General features: G+C 39.6%; 7 protein-coding genes across 9 annotated transcripts in view; 3 read left to right on the forward strand and 4 right to left on the reverse strand.

The window, feature by feature from the left end:
* The window catches only part of LOC130700657 (superoxide dismutase [Mn], mitochondrial-like), a 69,148-nt gene extending 59,475 nt beyond the window's left edge, over positions 1–9,673 (reverse strand). The window contains exon 1 of the mRNA XM_059497080.1: positions 9,670–9,673. The gene's annotated coding sequence lies outside the window, so the exon portion shown is untranslated. The remainder of the gene's footprint in view (positions 1–9,669) is intronic.
* On the forward strand, positions 1,591–2,706 carry LOC130700653 (uncharacterized). The gene is made up of 2 exons (XM_057522636.1): positions 1,591–1,743; positions 1,834–2,706. The coding sequence occupies exons 1-2, from the start codon at positions 1,666–1,668 to the stop codon at positions 2,503–2,505; spliced, it is 750 nt and encodes a 249-aa protein (XP_057378619.1). The 5' UTR covers positions 1,591–1,665; the 3' UTR covers positions 2,506–2,706.
* LOC130700656 (uncharacterized) lies at positions 2,968–11,543 on the forward strand. Of its 3 annotated transcripts, XM_059497079.1 has the most exons (4): positions 2,969–3,060; positions 3,138–3,240; positions 3,314–3,929; positions 11,533–11,543. In XM_059497079.1, the coding sequence occupies exons 1-3, from the start codon at positions 3,044–3,046 to the stop codon at positions 3,905–3,907; spliced, it is 714 nt and encodes a 237-aa protein (XP_059353062.1). In that variant the 5' UTR covers positions 2,969–3,043; the 3' UTR covers positions 3,908–3,929; positions 11,533–11,543. The 3 variants fall into 3 exon arrangements, with proteins under 3 accessions (XP_057378622.1, XP_059353062.1, XP_057378621.1); XM_057522639.1 differs by lacking the exon at positions 11,533–11,543 and having other exon boundaries at positions 2,968–3,060; positions 3,144–3,240; positions 3,314–4,032; XM_057522638.1 differs by lacking the exon at positions 11,533–11,543 and having other exon boundaries at positions 3,314–4,032.
* On the forward strand, positions 4,500–5,650 carry LOC130700652 (uncharacterized). The gene is made up of 2 exons (XM_057522635.2): positions 4,500–4,593; positions 4,680–5,650. The coding sequence occupies exon 2, from the start codon at positions 4,691–4,693 to the stop codon at positions 5,501–5,503; it is 813 nt and encodes a 270-aa protein (XP_057378618.1). The 5' UTR covers positions 4,500–4,593; positions 4,680–4,690; the 3' UTR covers positions 5,504–5,650.
* On the reverse strand, positions 6,920–9,416 carry LOC130700649 (annexin B11-like). The gene is made up of 8 exons (XM_057522630.2): positions 9,283–9,416; positions 9,055–9,228; positions 8,779–8,983; positions 8,608–8,687; positions 8,135–8,207; positions 7,896–8,072; positions 7,642–7,823; positions 6,920–7,542 (listed from the first exon to the last, which is right to left on the reverse strand). Exons 1-8 carry the CDS (start codon positions 9,334–9,336, stop codon positions 7,492–7,494), a joined length of 996 nt encoding a protein of 331 aa, XP_057378613.1. The 5' UTR covers positions 9,337–9,416; the 3' UTR covers positions 6,920–7,491.
* Positions 11,543–12,972, reverse strand: LOC130700665 (uncharacterized). Its single transcript, XM_057522646.2, has 5 exons — positions 12,815–12,972; positions 12,655–12,736; positions 12,526–12,587; positions 12,312–12,449; positions 11,543–12,221 (listed from the first exon to the last, which is right to left on the reverse strand). The coding sequence occupies exons 1-5, from the start codon at positions 12,902–12,904 to the stop codon at positions 12,057–12,059; spliced, it is 537 nt and encodes a 178-aa protein (XP_057378629.1). The 5' UTR covers positions 12,905–12,972; the 3' UTR covers positions 11,543–12,056.
* A 353-nt stretch (positions 12,973–13,325) lies between these two features.
* On the reverse strand, positions 13,326–19,117 carry LOC130700637 (DNA repair protein RAD50-like). Its single transcript, XM_057522611.2, has 21 exons — positions 18,777–19,117; positions 18,602–18,706; positions 18,381–18,527; positions 18,197–18,312; positions 18,063–18,122; positions 17,870–17,922; positions 17,468–17,808; positions 17,168–17,402; positions 16,906–17,104; positions 16,659–16,817; positions 16,450–16,594; positions 16,165–16,384; positions 15,818–16,089; positions 15,495–15,758; positions 14,976–15,413; positions 14,536–14,916; positions 14,162–14,471; positions 14,008–14,102; positions 13,808–13,941; positions 13,600–13,731; positions 13,326–13,538 (listed from the first exon to the last, which is right to left on the reverse strand). The coding sequence occupies exons 1-21, from the start codon at positions 18,897–18,899 to the stop codon at positions 13,460–13,462; spliced, it is 4,008 nt and encodes a 1,335-aa protein (XP_057378594.1). The 5' UTR covers positions 18,900–19,117; the 3' UTR covers positions 13,326–13,459.
* Between the last annotated feature and the right edge of the window lie 164 nt (positions 19,118–19,281).

Consider the following 19,281-nt stretch of genomic DNA (forward strand, 5'->3'; position numbering starts at 1 on the left):
AGCTCATGTGAAGTTTACACAACTGGAAGGGACATTCATCTCCTCTCGATTTAAGGCCTGACGATAGTGCAAAGTTGCATTTGTGTTGAGAACACAAGGGGGCAATGACCGACCACTTTATGTTGACCTTGGCCATGCCGAAATAGAAAACAACACGCAGCAGTTACCATCCCGGCTCGTGGCATGCTGAAGAACGCTATGGCCAAAATAAGAAGCAACAGGCCATCGTCAAATGGCTGGCTATATCTCCTCGGGTTAGAGAATGAATTATTTTTCGTTTTTTTTTTTTTATACTAGCTAACCCACCTTTTCCCTGAAAGCAATAAGGCGATGGTCATCTTTATTTCATGCCATGTTTCTTCTTTTTTTTTTTTACTATTATTTTTTTTAACATCCTCAGTTTAGTCAGCGCCTGGATCATGTTTGTCGGAGATGAACGACCTTTTCAGTGTGATTATCTTTCGCTTTAACTTTCTCTCCTCTTCAAACCTGCGAAGATCTTTTTGTATTGCCTGCTGGGATGTTGAATTGTTTCCTTTTTTCCCCTACCTGCTTCGAAAAGGTGCTCGATCTTAAAGAGAACAATAGCTGGACGGCTCTCAGCTTCTATCTCATGATGACGCAAGCCAACAAGTAACAGGAAACGACAAGCTCTTTACCTGAAGCAATTACGAGTTGCAACGTAGTTGTAAGAAGACAAAAAAATTAACCATTTTAGCTCACGGGTTTTGTTCTCGTAACGCAGGTTTTGACAAACCGCAATTGGCGTGCGTTTGGGCTCATTGGAAACGTACCAGGACCAGACGACACCTATTTCGCACTTAAATGGTAGGCTGCTCTGTGCAGTCACGAGCTCATTGAATTCGACGTTGTAAAAAACGTATTTTTCAACCTAGCTTTGTTCCGGAAATGAAAGAATGGAACACACACTATAAAAATGTTAACTGCTCGTTTGTTTCTTTTTGGGTTTCTCGCTTGCGAGTGACTAGTCACGTAAAACCCGGTACCGTACTGGAGGCCGTTCACCTCTATACAATAATTGTTGAGACATTCTAGTTTCCAAAAATGAAACAGATAATATGTAGCACTCCCTAGACAACATGGGTGAGTGACATTACGTAATGTTAGAAAAAAAAAATTCAGCCACAGTTTTTTTTTTTTTTTCTATGGTCATGACCGTGTGTTTTAGTGGTTGTATTGGACACATGAACTGAATCCATTTTTTTTTTTTCAAAATTCCATATGGGGTTCTATATTTGAATTTTTTAAAGTTTACAATTCCATAAGTCATCTGTTTCTTTTTTTTTTTTTGCCGGTGAAAAAATCCCGTAAGTTGCAACCGCTGAGCAACAGTAATGAACCATGGTAATGTTATCATTATTTATTTACTATTTTTTTTTTTTTTACCAAAATACTTTTTTTATTTTATTTCCTTTTTTTACTTTTTGGTCGAGAACGTTGGCAGGACACCTGCTGATTGGCCCACACGTAAGCACGCGGGAGCCTTTAAATAGCGGAGCTCCGTGAACATTGGCGGCCTTGTCAGGCAAGTCTTGTTCGAGTGTGCGGAACGCAGCCACGGAACTGCTACCGAATTAATTTCAGTCCTACTCGATTCCAGTTGAAAAGTTCCAAAAAAGTATTATTACCCTTGTAAACAGGAAGATGAAAGTCCTTGTTGTGCTCGGTCTCGTGCTGGCCATCGCGTTCGCCACACCGGTCGATGAAGTTGATAAAGTAGAGGTATGTGAAATTTTAGTTAATTTAAACTAATTATGACATCGTCTTATGCATATCCCTGGATTATTTGTGTTGTTGATTGACGCTTACTAGGAATTGGTATCATCGGTGGTGCCTGAGAAAGAGCCAATCATTTCCGAACCGTCCGTTCAAGATCGAACTGATCCGCTTCCAAATCTCAATCTGGCCAATCTGGTAGGAGCTTCCAATGTGGCCAATTTGACGGCCATCATTCAGCAGCTCGTCAGAGAAGAGGTCAAAAACATTTTATTGGCTCTCCAAAGTGCCCAGAGTAACACCGTCAGTACTCTGAGCGGCCTGATCAACTCGGACGAATCAAGCCCATCGATTAACAAACAAGAAGTAGAAAAGCAGGCCGAGAAGGAGGCCAAGCCAGTTTACTTTTTGCCTCGTCGTCCTGGCTATTTCCCACCTCATCATCCACTTTATTACGGACCTCAGGAGCCTGTCCCTTATTACAACGAGGAGCCTTACTTCTATCGCGGTGGCCCGCAGTGGCGTCGCATCAACCCAACCGACGAGAGCCTCAGCGATATGGATGCCCTTGCTCAACTCGAATTGCTTTTGAATGAGAAGGGTGAAATGTCCAGCGAAGCTCGCGGACTCATGTCCAGCCTTTCGTCGACCACCAATTCCGCCAAGGCTAGCTTTAAATCATTCGTCAATTCTCTGTCGGCGGCGCTGCCATCGTTTTCGATCGTCCGGAAGACTTATTTGGTGCCCGGCTTGGCCATCAACGGCTAAATTCGAACACATTTGAATTTGAACGTACCAAGACGTAGTTAGCTGCATTAAATTTTCAGGCGTTTCGTTCCCAGCTCAGTATTTATTATATTCCGTCAGTGACATGATCGCTTCATGTGTTCCGTTACACCTTTTTTGTTTTCGATTACTGCGTCATCTAACATGTTATTCGAACCTCAAATACAAAAACTGTTACACCACGTTCATGCGTTATTTTTATGGACGAGTTTAATGTAATGTTTTAATTTTTTTTTTTTCAATGTCCTCATGAATCCTGAAACCAGGATTTCAAAGGTATTTAACGTTCGACGTGTCCTATAGCCTATAAATGATGAAAAAATAGACCTGGGGGAAACTTTAAACTTTCTAGAAGATTTCAGATTGAATGTCAGATTAGGCCGTGTTCTGATGGGGGGCCGACGTTTCTTGCAGGATGGCCAGGCTTTATATATACAGGGTGATTCACCCCTAGTCGCGTCATTGTTTTAGACGGATACAAACAATAGAATTGGTTCTGTGACTCTCCCCAAACTCAAACATGTTGCACGACAAAAGGTAAACTCGTATTACATTGCGAAAGCCAATTTTGCTAAGAAATAAAATATTCTAATTCTCATGTTATTGCTTCCAAGAAACAGAATGATAAACCAGTTCATTCTGATCTGCCTTTTGGTGGTACCGCGGAGTCAGACGTTGCTGTCAGACACAGCTGACGTTTCCGGTGAATCAGAAGAAGTAAAAAAAACCATAGCCTTCAGTAATAATTACCTTTTAAAAAATTTCGCTTTTAATTTAAATTTCTTGGCAGTCCGTAGAAAGCACCGAAGAGACCATCTTATCAGCTAGGAGCCCTGCCAGTGGTGTGATGCAACAACTAGCCCCGCCCACAACCTATAATAAAACAAAGTTCAACAACGTAAAAAACCAGAACAGCAACAAGATCGTGAAACCCATCATCCACCAACTACAAACGCCCGCTGTTCGTCCTTATTTCTATCCAGCCGTTGTTCCGCCTTACTTTTTGCGAGCCAGCCCGTACCAAGCAGCGTATTACCATCCTGTTTTGATGCCCATCATCAGCCCTCTTTATCCGGCCAGTTCTACCAAAGTTCGGGATGAAATCCTGACGGGAAGGCGGCCATTTCCCGTGGACGATGAAATCAGCCAAGAAGAAGCACTTAAAGAACTCGAAGCCATTAAACAAGAAATGGCGGAAGATGCTGCTGCTGAACGACACCTCAGTCGGCTGGTGCTCCCCAGCATCTCGGTTAATGGCGACGAAGCTTCTGTTACTGTATCGCTTAAGAGTTTTGCATCGCTCTTGCGCTCTCTAAGCTCGCGCGTTACTGTTACGTTAGCTACTAGGACGATTCTTGTGCCCAATGTTTCTGTTAACAATTAATTTTTTTTTACTGTTAACAGAGGTGCTATTGTACGATGACCTATCGCAGTTCTTATTGATTTCGTTTTACCGTTTGTAACATTCATTTGTTGTATCTTTCGAAATAAACCTTGATTCATTTGAAATGATATTCGCATTTCTTCTGCTGAAGAACGCGTACTAATGAAATGTTAAAAGTCTTTTAAACGAATTGTCTTATGAAAGGAGAAAGAAATAACGAAAGATATCGTATTGAATTGACTATAAATTTCAAAAATCTGAAATCCTCATCAGATAGACTGGTAGCGGACTGTAACCGATGATATATCCTCTCGCATCTTGACGTCCGTATCTATTAATCACGATTGCATGTCACGAAAGGTTATTGACACTGAAAAAGGGCAATATAGAAAAAAGCAGTGAGGGAGAGTTTCAAAATGGCCAAGGTCAACTTGACCTTAAACTTTCTTTTGCAGTTATTTAAAAAGAACTCTATTGCGTGTGTTAGGCTAGAAAAAAAAAATTTGTGTTCCTCCTAACCTACTTTAAGGTTATTGATGTTCATTTCACGGAAGTAGGGGGGCTCAGACATAGAGAGGGGGGACGCTGCCTTTTTTGGATAAATAGAAGGTGCACAAGGTCTTGCCGGAGCATTGAACCTTCGCTCACCATTCGGTCTGCAACCGTATTACATAATCAATCTAAAGGTAAAACTAACACTCATTTTATACATACTAAAATTGCCCTGATTTTTTAATTTAACTGTTTTTGAATTTCTGGTATGTTTACATAGAAAAATTCACAATGAAGAACGTCGTGTTTATTTTCGCTGCCTTGTTGGCGGTTCTTGGATCCGCAGAGGAGTCGATGGAGAGCGGCGAAACGTTCGTGCAAGACGATCCATTTGCCCAGCGTGCGTTCTTTTACTATCCCACTGGAGCGGGAGGCTTCCTCAATCGAGCAGCTACTCCTCCACAATCTGCGATCGATTTCGTCGATAGCCCGTTCGACATTGCACCACAAGCTTCGGCTCAAGATATGGTGCCCAATCCGGCTGCTTATTTCGTCCCGACATCCGATCTGCTGGCCATGCCCTACCCGTCCAAAATCGACCAGGAAGCTGATGAGAAAGCGGCGATGAAACACTTGGAAATGCTGAAAGGCTTGCACGATGAACTGGAGAAAACTGAAGAGAAATTTCTGAAGCCCAGCATGTCGTTCGGTGGCAACGCCGTAACACTCCCGACGAACGCGTTCATGTCACTTTTGCATAAGCTCTCCAAAACAGTAACAAAAACTGTTGTTACTACGCAATTTACGACCGTGTTTGTTAGTGTTAGTCCCAGCAAGAACACGACTGAAACAACTGCTTCTGTCACTGCCCTTCCTAGCAGCACCGATATTACAGCGACCAGTACTCCGACTGTGACCGTAGAAACAACGTCTACTGTTCTCGAAACAATTTCGAAGACTGTTGAATCAACTCCATCGGCGATTGAAACGACAACCGCCGCAACAACCAGCGCAGTTGTCGAACCATCATCTACAGCTTCTTTGACAGTAACGACCACCCCACCTTTGATTATTGTCACTACAATCACATCGACCATCCTATAAAAACTTTAATTGCAGTATGATGTATTGCTCATTGCTCAACTGTCAAGTTCCTAATTTTGAGGAGTCTCTTCTCTATGCGCCAAGTATACGTTTCGCTCAAAACTGTAGTCCTTTTCGACCATCCAATACAATGCGTTCAAAAACTTATTTATTCATTAAGTCAACTCTGTCTTTGAATTTCCCAACGCGCTGACAACTTTACACACACCAATAAGAATATATTAATCCTCTCTGACGAAAACAAGTTAAAATATAAAAGGCTATTTTAATTGACACGGGCGGGAACTACGCTCTATGCCATGCCCGTGCACTTTTTTGGCCGAGCTGACGAAAAAAGTCGGGACATTGCATTCGAACGGATTCGAATGCAATGAGCACTAAGTACGGTCACAGTGTTGGAGGAATGACCGTGTGCTTGGTTCGTGATTTGGAGTCACAAGTGATAGGACTATCACTCGAACCACTGCACCAACCCGACTTTTTTTTTTTTTTTTTTCTTACACATCTACGTGCTTACATCTAACTTACATCTAACTTACATCTAACTTACATCTAACTTACATCTAACTTACATCTACAAACATAAGTTGTTTCATCAAGTCCCTTATACTGTTCAGCCATCGCTGACAAAAGGCTGCTGCTCGTTATGGCGTCTATTGAGCTTAAATGTTAAATTTCGCCAACACGGTGAACTATTTGACGATTATAAAAAATGAACTCTATTCACGACTTGCTGCGTCATTATTATACAAAATCTCCTTTATGTTAGAAAAATTTTAGCACGCAAAAATGCTATAATAGAAATTGAAACTGGTGCAATCACGGAGCGTGAATGAAACAGGTATACCAATCCCGTCATAAGACCTAGAAGCTACCCTTCGTCTGCCACTAGGTGGCACTCGAGTAGTATGTTTCTATGAAAATCTTTTTATTGATTGGTCCTTTTTTTTTAACTTAATGACTTTAAAATTGTTTTTCGTTATTCTGCAAAATATATTTTAATTCAAACACACTTCTAAGTAATTTGAGGAATTCGATAATGGGGTCTAAGGTCATTTAAAAAACATCTTGCAAATCGAATTCCTTGAAAAATAGCAGTTTTGGTTATGCGGGAGATTTTTCACAATTAGTAATAATACTATCTTTGTTTTTCTTTTTTTCTATCGCCATACAATCCGATGCCGGCTCACATAATGAAAATCCTTCTTGGTGATACGTGCTATTGTATTTTTTCTGTATAAATATATATACTGTACATTTTTTAAAATTTCATAGTTGGAACATGATTTTCGCTGGAAATGCCAATTGGGTAGCCTAACAGAAGGAAATCTTTATGGAATACCGTACAGAAACACAATCTGCGGAGAAAGAGAAGTGGGCCATTCAATGAAGCTACCATTAAAAAAAATCAACGCATTGAGTAGAAATTGTGTTTTATTTGAATTCTCTGTCATTGTGTATCATGGAATGTAACTCAAGAAGCATAGTTGATGAAAATATTCATTTTTGTTTAAGGGATTGAAGGATCGGTTAGGTTAACAGGGAACCGAATGAAAAATGAAGTTTTCACCTGGAATTACTATTCCCGGTTAGAAATCCACTCCTTCTCCTGAAGTTATCAAAGTACCAATGGAGCAATATTTTTTTCTTCTATATGCTCCAGCGAAAATGGTATAAGTTTTTTCAACAAACCGCTCTAATGAATGCAGTACTTTGCTACGGTGTTGGCAGATTTGGGGAAGAATATTACATTTTGTTGGTATAAAAGCAGGAAAATGTAGCTCTAGTTTTTGAAAACCAATATAGTAGCCTCGACTGGTGAACAATCAAAATAGAATTTCTAATGCAGTGCTTTGTTTTCTTTTAGAAAGAGGAATTTTTAATGGATCCAGAGGTTACACTATTACACAGACCTTATTGCACATTGCATACTGTATCTGTTTTTAAAGAGGTAATGTGCTTTATCTGACGTCCGCTGACGATTTCCTTTAATCAATCAATGCAAGTAATGCTGAGCGGTAGGATCCAGAAGTATCGTCCTGTAAAGTAAAACAAAATTGAATTTTATTCTATCTCGTTTTGGGAAATGTATACAGTTTATCTGTTAACAGTGGTTAACACAGCCAAATTCAGCTTACCGACACATCACTACTAAGTGAAGCAGCATAGATGTTTTGATAGGCAATTTTGATGTTACCGAGATCGGTCTCGCAACGACTAATCGTTAAGCGCATCAGATCTTGGTCTGCCGTTCCAGCTCCAGCAATAGACTCATGGAACCGGGAGGCAAAGTATCTTGCCTTGTCGCGACTATATTGCACTGTATAAAAAAAATTATCCTGTTCAAACAATTCAATCTTACTTCAAATGAAATAGGAACTTTAAACCATACGAATGGACACGAGCGCATTTCCCATGTCCCTTCCTTCAAATTCCGTGGTAACAACGGTAGTGAGCGAAATTCCATACGTTTCTTCGAAGAGGATGGCTACTTCATTCACGTGAACATAGTTGCGTAAAGAAAACACGTCTATATAAATATCTTCGTTGGTTCCTTCTATAGCGGGACCTGCATAAATTTCTCCTTGCATTACCTATTAACTTTTCGCCAAAATTTTTAATTAAGTATACCTCCCTCGTACAAATCGACGACATCTTTCTCTACCGCTGTCATGTTCACAAATGTACTTTCATCCCTTAGTCCCTGTCAATAATGGGAAAAACATATTCATTTAGGTTAAGGCCGATCAATAGGCTTTTGGAAATTCAAATGTCGATTGTCCTAGTCTTACAGAATAGATTGTTTAGAAATGCAAAGCAAAAGAATTTGTAAGAGACACCACATGACAATATGGCTTTTTAAAAAAGGTATTTTTCCTTCTTGAAAATCCAACTGGTCCGTTCAAAAATAGAGAATACGAAGCAAAATGAATTCTGTTTCGATTAATGAATTGGAAAAGAAGCCAAACTAAAACAAACCAAGAAAATATGCCTCCGTCAAATAGTAGAATTACTCCGTGTCAAAATAAATTGGAATTAAATTTCAAAATAGAAAGGTCCTTATCATGTTAGACATTCCCATTTTAATAAGTCAAGGTTGATACCTCTGCCATTTGAATCAAAAGTGTTTGGTAAGCACCACTCGTATCGGCCTCTATTTCCGAAGCTAACGAATGCCCGTAATCTAGAATGGAAAATAACATGAAGCTAGACATACGTTTTTCATTTACTATACAGTAATATTATTTACGATTACGCGGAAAAATTCAACTTACAGTCGATGAAAAAGGTTCTGATTTCTGACAACTCTTGATTCGATCTACTCATTATGATTTCCGTCAAAGATTTTTCATCCGTTCCAGCCCGAGCCATCGTGTCATGTAGCTCAAGCGATAGAAATTTGATCATGCCGTGAGTTAGCATAACCGTCAGAGTTTTAAAGGTACCCGTCAAGTCTGACTTAAGATCATCGGCCAAACTCTAAGACAAACAACAAATGAGATTGTAAAATTGTAATGGACATTGTTGTGTAAAAACTTGTTCATTCGTACGCCGTGCTGATTGTTGTAAGTCGTCGTGATGATATCTCTTTGCGATGCAGTTCGATAGCAAAGGACGCTGATGATTTTGTCTTCGTCAGTTCCCCAACCATCAATGGCGTCGAATAGACGAGCTGCATCGTTATACGGGTCAAATGGATCGACCGGAAACAAAGTCGGGAAATCCTATAGAAATACACAATTCAAATATGTGTTAAGCTAAATCACTGCATAACATACTTGTCCCGAAACTATTCCAGAAAACAAAACGAAGCAAATGAATAAGCTTTTCATCGTTGGACGTTCAGTGAAGGATCCTCTTTGGATCTTCGTCGTCAAATGTTAGTATCACCTTACTCTAAGCGTGAATAACTAGTTCTACACGAATATATGTTCAGCCGCTATCATGAAATCTTGAAATCTTCGCTGCAATCGATGTTTCATAATCACCTTTATGACATTATACGGATTTGATTAAAGTGCAAACAGGTGAAAAGCACGTCTGGTGATCTCAGATGTATTAGCATTCCATACCTTCCACTAGCCTTGGCCGTGTCGGCTTTGCTTTTAAAAGGTGAATAAAACCCAGAGTTATATAAATCCACTGATCCGCTTGACCATATTAACAGTCTGAACTTAAAAAGGCAATAAAAGGCCTGGCAATACTGTAATTATGGAGGACCAAGTTGCCGCTAATCGGACTTTCAAACTATAAATTTTTTTTTTTTTAAGCGGCCTTTCTTTATTTGCCTGAAAGTTTGGGTGGCACGTAAGCCCATATTCTGTGAATCTAAATATCCAAAAATGCTAACAATCAATCAGCAAGGCAGTATGTTAAATCGTTGAAAGCTACCCCTATACTTTTCTTTGTTGGAAAGTAGAGCAACCTTGAAATTCAGAAGCGAATGGACGGGGCAAAACACCGCCAGACTCCGAAACGCGCACATTGGAATACTTGTTGGACATTAAATTGGTAAAGTGGCCATAGTCCAACTTCTGTTCTCGATCATTCATCTTACACATCACTCAATGACCCAGTTGCTAGTATATGCCTGACGTGTCCTTCAAGCACCGTTGCATCGAAAGTAAGCGAATCGCTGGGCAAATAATTATTCATTCAGGGAGTTGCAAATGTAGTTTCCCGTCAAGATATCAAAGCGTGAACAAAGCTTTAGTGTTGATTGTCTCGAACGTCTCAATGCAACTGGGAATGGTTATTTCTACCTCTTGGATGTACACTAGTCCAAAAGGGAATTCAGTATACTTCAGATAGGTACTGCAAAAATAAGATCACATCAATGATCACATCTATAATTAATAATCGTTTCCTTGAATTAAATGATGGCAAAACGATGGCTCATCAACTATAGGAAACATGCGTATATTTGTCTAGAAGAGTTACATAACCAAGCGTTGGTTCATAGTTTTTTGTTTTGATTTTATTCTAAACTTGTGGTTACCGAAACTGAGACTAAATGACTTCAAGTTTTTCATTACACTTAAAGGCTCTTAGAACAAGTTTTAAAAAATTTAAACTAATCATGATTAACTTTCAGCGGAAACTACCCCCTAGGCCATGCGCGTGTACCTTTCTGGACGGGCCAAAGCTGACGAAAAAGTCGGGACATTGCATTCGAACGGATTCGAATGCAATGAGCACTAAGTACGGTCACAGTATTGGAGGAATGGCCGTGTGCTTGGTTCGTGATTTGGAGTCACAAGTGATAGGACTATCACTCGAACCACTGCACCAACCCGACTTTTTTTTTTTTTTTTCTTACATCTACGTACTTACATCTAACTTACATCTAACTTACATCTAACTTACATCTAACTTACATCTAACTTACATCTAACTTACATCTACAAACATAAGTTGTTTCATCAAGTCCCTTATACTGTTCAACCATCGCTGACAAAAGGCTGCTGCTCGTTATGGCGTCTATTGAGCTTAAATGTTAAATTTCGCCAACACGGTGAACTATTTGACGATTATAAAAAATGAACTCTATTCGCGACTTGCTGCGTTATTATTATACAAAATCTCATTTATGTTAGAAAAATTTTAGCACGCAAGAAATGCTACAATAGAAATTGAAACGGGTGCAATCACGGAGCGTGAATGAAACAGGTATACCAATCCCGCCATAAGACCTTGAAGCTTCTCTTCGGTTGCCACTAGGTGGCACTTGAATAGTATGTTCCTATGATATATGTTGATATGTTGCTTTTTTAATTTTATGACTATAAAATAGTTTTTCGTTTTTCTGCAAAATTTTAATTCAAATGCACTTCTAAATAATATGAGGGATCCGGTACTCGTCTTATTAGTACACTAGTGCACGAGAGTATTGAGTATTTTTCTTAGGTACTGTAAGAATAAGAAAAACATCTGCGGAACGAGTGCTTGCACGAGTGCAATCAATGGGCATGCTGCAATGATCGCAACTATAATTAATAACCGTATCCTTGAATTGAATGATGGCAAAGCGATGTCTCATTATCAACTATAGCAAACGTGTGTATATTTGTCTACAAGGGTTACATAACCGAGCTGCAGCGGCAAGGTCAGTTCTTTTGCACATCATGTGTCCATCGATGTCGAACATTCTGGAGGGCCATTACAAGCATTTTCACGCAATCACATTCTGGCACTGTCGTAAATAGCGTGCAAAAAAAATTTCAACAATCTTTGATACGATGTTTGGGCTGATTACGGGTTTATTACGTAGATACAAATACCAGCTGATGAAATATGCATCCAATTTGGGTACGACAGTATAAATTGCCGATGGGCTTGTATTGTGAAACCTAAAATCCCCAAATTCGCCCACGAGTCATGGTTGGAAAAAAAAATGCGTAAACAAAGGCAACAATACTTAAAAGTCCTCCATTATTTTTCGACGTTTTAGCGTAGAGACAAAACACGCCAGCGGATTTTTGCAACACACAAGTACAATGTAGTCGTGCACGGTGAATCTCAAACAGTTGTTCAAAGGCATTACAATAAAGGCTTAGTTATTCTCGAAATCTGCAAATTCGTCGGGAATCTCGATATCGTTAGGGTTGACTCTTGTTGTATTCGCTCGTCCACCGAAAAGGCCGGACGAACCTCGGAACGTGCTATTCACCGACTGTCCGACTAGTCCGATGGCCGGCTGAATTCCTTGAGCAATGCGCTGCAAAGGAAAACAAATCCCAAAATGTTGAGTTCACAAACGTGGATGAAGTGAATCGAACTGAATCTCTTTGATTTTTCTTTTTCATACTCTTGTCACGTCACGCAAAGTTCCAGGCTCCGGCAAAACGGCTTGCGTATTGTTGAAGAGCCGCGTGGAAGATTGTTGGACGCGTGTAAAAGCTCGAGAGACATTCAATAAAGGCGGAAGAGCTGCAGATCCAACTGCCTTATTTTGGCCAAGAGGATGGTCAAATAAGATGGGTGTGTTCAAAGTATATGACGAATAATAAAATGATAGTTACCACGGCCATTTTTTGAGTGGCTTCATTCCCGGATGTAATCAAGGCCGCAACACTCCGCAAGCCTGTAATAAAACGTGAAATTCAATACCACGTTACCACATCGAATAAGAATTATTGCACACGACATACCAGTATTGATAACCCCAATCAACAAATCACCAACAGAGTCTAGGAATAGTGTAGAATCTCTCTGTAGGGTTTGGCGCTTGACCTAAACAACGACCCAAATACAAACAATTAAATCGATCAAGCAGTGGCTAAACAGCAACAGGTTTTCTCTTTTACTTACCACATGTGTAGAAGTGGGACTAGGCAACACAAAATTGGCTTGCAGAATGAAAAGCGAAAGAGCAATTATGACTGTTTGACGAATTGTCATTTTGTGCGTGTCTTTCAAGTCCTGTTTAGAAAAATACTCGCGAGTTCTATCGCAAACGCAGGTAGAATCGTGAATGGGGCCTGAAGTCGAACCTACTCGTACCTGTATGCAGTACAGAGAAAAATGCCTCCAGCTGGGTTTTCTCCATTTCCCCGAGACATGGCACTGTTTTTCTTGGCAGCAAACAGACTTTTAAGGACGAACAAAGAGAAAGTCAGTGTGATATAAAAGAAAACCACTCGTTTTCGCTCGGCAAGTATGTGGGTTTTCAAATGTGACTCAAACGGGTGGCAGACGAATAGCTAAAAAGTGAAAGAGTACAGCCAGCAGATGAATGACGTTTCCGTTTGATGGGAATCTACGGAAGTGCGGGTAAAAATTGTTGCTCTCGTTTCAAGGTGTGGAAACCAACCCATCAAAGTTCCATAATAAAACTTGTTTAATTAGTTTGAAAAACACCAACCGTAACAAGTTTCTTGGTTTCAACGTGGATGGAAATGGAATAAACAAGGTCATCACTGTTAACATAATACTGACTCAACGGATTTTCACCGGCTATTTCAGCATTTTCTTCGCTATGTTTGTGGATTGCGATCCTCCCATGACGTCAAACTGCCTTATTTCCGACATATTACTACACAAATTTAGGGTTTTAATACAAACATGCATGAAAACTAGAAATTGACACGACTTACAATCGATTGCGATCCACTCGGTAAAATCTTTCCATCCTTTTATCGCGTGACATTCGTTCCAAAAATTTCTCGTCATGCGTAATAACAATGAGTTGGAATTTTCGCTTCTGGCGTGTGATTGCGTTCGACAGCCTTGGTAAAAAATAAATAATAATAATGATTCGTAATGTTACACAAATAATATGATTGCCACTAGTTAATGTCTTACTCCAAAATAGTGTCGCTTAAACTGGCAATGTTATCTTCATCCAAATTTGTGGTGGGCTCATCTAAAGCTAAGACACCACATTTGGAACTAAATGCCTCTGCTAATGCCATGCGAATGATCAGCGAGGCCAAAACCTATTCAAACACGAAACAGATGTTGTAATATTCCGACAAGGTTGCGAACAAAAACGACAAATTTACCTTTTGTCCGGCACTGCATCTTCCCCTCATGTCCATTTCGACTCCATTTTTTACCATGACAACTCGATAATTATACTGGCGACGCGTATTGCCACCTTCAGAAAAAGGACAGTGTAAAACTTAGTTGAATAGAAATGGTATAAACGTGACATACTCGTTCCTGCCGACTCCTCTGCACGGATTTCGACATAGTCGATGTCTTTCCCCTTGTAAGTAGAATGCCACATTTCACGAACCATTCTGTTAATTACACTCATTCTCTCTTTGTGGAATTTCATAAGGGCAGATTCCAGGGCATTGTAGAAGTTCCCTAGATCCTCACTGATGGCCTGGTGCACTTCATAATCTTTGACCTCGTCCAAATATCGCTCCTCCGCCGTAGCAAACTCTTCTCGTTGCAATTTCATTTCCAGCTCATGGATGCTTTTCTGAATTTCTTGAAATGTTCCACCTAGTTCGCCTAACTAAAATGATAAAAACGCAGAATGTTGGGATCAATTTAAATAGGTATTGGAAAATGAATCTTACTTTGATCTTGCAACGTTCTAGTTGCTCTTCAAGTCCTTGAATTTCTTTTACCAGTTGAGGTAATTTAAAAGTCTCTAATGCAGTATGGAGATGTTCAAGTTCTTGCTTAACAACCTCCCTATCGGTCGTATTGACAATTAACTTGAGATTGTTTCGCAAATTTCTTTCTTCATTTTCGCAGTTACTTAGAGCCAATTCTAAATTTTTAGTTTTTTCTTGAATTTCTTTTTTTCGTTGTTCCAGTGCCAACTTTTCCGTTTTCAACCGGTCCACCTCTTGCTGACTGTGTTTCAGTTGAGCCACTTTGCCATCAGCTCCCCACTTTTCGATTTCTTTGTCCAAACTGGCTAAGCCACGAAGTTGATTTAACAATTCTTCAATCTGTGAAAAATCGAGAATAATCAAATCGAGTTTGATGAACAATCTACAAATATTCCCACCTTGCTTCTTGCTTGCTCTGTAAGCGCACTTCGTTTCTTCTGGGCGTCAGCATGCGCAGCTTGTGCCGCCAACTGTTTCGCCACCATGGGCTCTAACTTTTGTTTCCATTCATCGACATCGAAAAGGGCCTGCTCGATATCGGTCTCCAAAGTACTTTTGCGTTCCAGCAAATTGCCTCTTTGTTGCAAATTATTGTTCAGCTGAAGTTTGCGCTCCATGAGGCGATTCACATTTTGCTGTAGCTGAGTTAATTTGCTTTGATGCTCGTTGTAGCGTTCGTTCATCGATTCGATACTTTGCGTTGTTGATCGATATGTCGCTTCGGCTTTTTCTACCTGCTCCTGGACTTCTTCCACAGTCAAATCGCCATCACTACCAGAATGACCAAGTTGAGCCTGGATACTGTCAACTTGGGACTGCAACTTCTTAATGTCATTCTACGATATGATTAATACACAAAAAGAAAGCCATTTAGACTACGCCTCTGGCGTGCAAGCGAAGATATTTGAAAAACAAACCTTCAGTGCGTCAAGCTGGATAATATCGGGATGAGCTTTTTTCCCAATGTCTTCTTCATTTTTTAGAAATTCGATAGACTCTTCTAAATCTTTCAATTCGGCTTGAATCGTGTTAGAGCGACTTTCGAGATCTTGCAATCCAGTTTGAAGCCGAGGGATTTCTACTTCCGTTAGTTTGGCAACAGATTGGGCAACCGGACGTAATTGTAATAGCTGCCCATGTTTATTTTTTTTCTCTGCAATTTTGCGATCTAAATCCGCTTTCTTTTAAAAAAATATTTTAGTATTATATTTTATTCTACTGATCATCACGCAGTAAGTACCTTAGCCGGCATAGCATCAACTCGGTTTTTCATTTCCTCTTTCAGCATTTGAGCTTCATCGGAATCGTCAAATTCACGATGGCAAAGCGGGCAATCTGATTGAGCCCGTTGCTTTTCCATTTTCTCAATAAAGTGATGGTACATCTTTTCAGAGCCATGAACTAATCCGCGCTGGTCGTCAAGGTCTTGGATTTCTAGAGCTAATCGAGAAATATCACTTTCCAGCTCGGCGGCGCCAGAACTCCCCGCGTCTTTTAGTTTTTGTTGGTAAGCTACAAGAAAGGAAATAAAAAATATCATCAGCATACAACTATTTTATGTATGGCGGTGTATAATAACGTGCATACCCGACCGCTCATTTTGTTTTGCTTCCAACTGGTTGCGAATATTTCTCAAGTTGGCTTGGCAGGTTGCCCCCTCTTGACCCAGTTTCGTCAAACTCTGCTGTTTATTTGAAAGTGAAGTAGTTATAGAATTTAGACGACCATTGTAGTACGAAAGGAGATTGTCCTTATTTCCATTATCACCAACGAGAATCTTTATGGCGTCTTCTACCGTCTCTCGAGACTACATGTACAAAGGAAAGTTCAAATTTAAGGCAATCTTCAAAATGTTATTATTGCTTAGCGTACCATCAGTCGACGCTCCTGAGTCTTTTTACCAGACAGTTCTTTTTGATGCATATCCAGTTTAACACGAATGTCTCTTTGGCTCATGACTTTTTTCAGCTGCGACCGTAAATGATCTAGTTCAGCTTCTTGAATCATTTTTTCGGATCTATATTCCAACAGTAAACGTTATTAATTTCAATGCTATAGCTTTCTCTTTTAGGTTAGCAAACTTGGCTCTGTCAATGTCACGAATCAGTTCGGCGTCGTTTAACTCTCTTTTTGCACGGTCAACTAAAGCCTGTGCATCCGCTTGTTGACGTTCCAATAGAGTCACTTGACGGCTATTTTCTTCCATGGCACCCAGTTTTGCTTCTATTTCAGACACTTCTCTGCAACATATGAACGTATGATTTGCAAATTATTAGCTCGTTAACCCAACGCATGGCAACTGACTATCTCATCATTTTAACCATTTACCTTTGGAAAGCGCTTAGGGAACTTTCTTTCGTTTTAATATCTTGTTCAAGGCGCACGCATTCTTCCCGCAATTTGTTTAGGGAATTAAGTAGTTTCCTTTCTTCATCGTCCAGCTCCTGTTTCAAGACGGATTCTTTATTCTTTTCTTGCTCAAGAGTTTGTTTTAGAAGATTTTGATAACGAGAAACTTGAACGGGGCCTATATAATTTATATCCTAAAGTAATGAAAAACAGTATTCCAAAATTTCAAAAATATTCATACTAAGCGGCTCATTCGAAGGGAATGGAGCAATATCTTTGTCCCACTTGTAACGATGAGCCAAGTTGCCGAGATGAGCGTCACGTTGCTTAATACGGTTGTTATGCTGCTCTTCTTCTGATTGCAGCTTGCCTAATTGCACTAGCTGCTCTTGTTGCGCTGTAGCATTAGCTTTTCCTTCTTGATCCACCTGCTGCAACTCTCTTTGAAGAATGTTTAATTCTTTTTCGCGATCACCCTGCATATGAAATAGCGCTTGCTTTATAATTGATGCAAGTCCGTAGAGTTTTTTCAATTTCAGACCTTAGTCATCTGGAATTGTTGAATTTCTCGTTCCAATTCTTCTACGCTAGCTGTGATAACACGAGTAATATCCGATTCCAAGTCGTGTCGATTACGCTCTAACTCCGCCATTCTAACTTTTTTGTTCTGGATCTCCGTCTTAGTCCTTTCAGCTTCCTTGTATTGGTCCATTGACTGCTTCAAGTTGGCTTCAAGATCGGCTTTCTTCTGCTGTAATTGTTGCATCTCAGCTTCTAAATTTGCTTTGCGCTCAGATTGGCGACGTTGGTCATTCTGAAATTCTTCTGCTTGGTCTTTTTGCATTTTGTAACGATCAACCATTTTTTCAATATCCTTCATTCCTATAGGAGAAACCAACGTATAATCAATTTGAAACTGCATCAATCATTCTTTAAACATTACTAGCTTTGACTTCTGTAATCTGTTTCCTTATTTCATCCTGGCATTTGACATATCTGCACAAATAAGAATTTAAAATGTTGTGGATGACACAATGAAACAAATCTAACTTAAGTTTGATGGGAAATTTCAACTATCAAGGAAGTAAAACTGCTAAATCAATTTTCATAAATAAATTTCTTTTAACTACATTTACCTTGTGGTGTTGAATATGTCATCAAATTTGTCTTTTACTTTTTTTGCTTCATCCAATGGCCTGGGTTATGAACAAAAAAGTTATAAAGTTTGCCTTACAATAAAGCATAGCCACACAAACTATTACTGACACACCAGTTTGAGTCTTCTTGATGACAGAACAATACATTGTTTAGCAGAGCTTTAGAAACACCTAATGTATTGCAGACAAAAGTGTTCAAATCATTGTTTTTATTCTTGTGGCTCTTGAGCTGTAAATGAAAAAAAAAATCAATGCAGGATTTCATTAGGCCCAAACTAATGGCTGAGTTTTACAAACCGTTCCATCAGACTGGACTATAGAGATAGTCCCGTCTGTTGTTTTGAAGTCCAATTTGGATTTCAGTATTCTTGCTTCCATTGAACGTGTGACAATGAATTGGTTGTTGTGCTCATCAAAAAACTGCAACTTCACACACCCTATGGACTAGTACACAATGAAAAATTCACAATTTGTTGTCAAAAGATAGATATGTAAATTTTTTGGTGTTCCATACAAACCATTTTCTTTGTTGACAGTTTAGGATCGTGAATAAATGATTGTCCCCTATTAGTCCCAGCTGGCATTTCTCCTGTTGTGGCATACTTGAGAGACTCAATTATGGTCTGAAAAAGGAGTCAAATAATATATCAAGTATACTGTGACAAATTTTGTTTAGAAACACATTAAACTCACTGTCTTGCCACTACCATTTTTCCCTAGAATTAATGTCACAGGTGGCTCAAATCTAATGACCTCAGCATTTTCCGAAGAAAAATTCCGAATGCCCTGAATGGAAAGTTGATCTATTCGTGACATCTTTGGTGAATTTTCTTCCTCTCAATATTGTTTTAATATATTTTTCAACTTCTCGAATGCGGTTTCAATAAAACCGATTTCATTCAATGTTGGAAAAGGACGGAGAACTCTAAAGCCTAGTTGTGCCCTATTGCAATCATTGAACGAAATTTGGGAACAACTTCATCCCTTTTCGTTAAGATAACGTCTAAAGTTGGAGTATTTTTACAAGTTGTTAACATGCACCATCTCGCGCCAAACTAACTCAAAGTATAGCAGACAGACAGGTCAGGTAACACTGTTGCCCCTGCTTGTTATGAAGCGAAGGATGGTTGCTGTTTTAACTAATTAGTTGTAGGCGACTGATCTGACAAGATATCAGTCTTTGCAGTGACTTTAAATC

This window comes from Daphnia carinata, chromosome 9, assembly GCF_022539665.2.
Source record: "Daphnia carinata strain CSIRO-1 chromosome 9, CSIRO_AGI_Dcar_HiC_V3, whole genome shotgun sequence".
NCBI classification, from domain to species: domain Eukaryota; kingdom Metazoa; phylum Arthropoda; class Branchiopoda; order Diplostraca; family Daphniidae; genus Daphnia; species Daphnia carinata.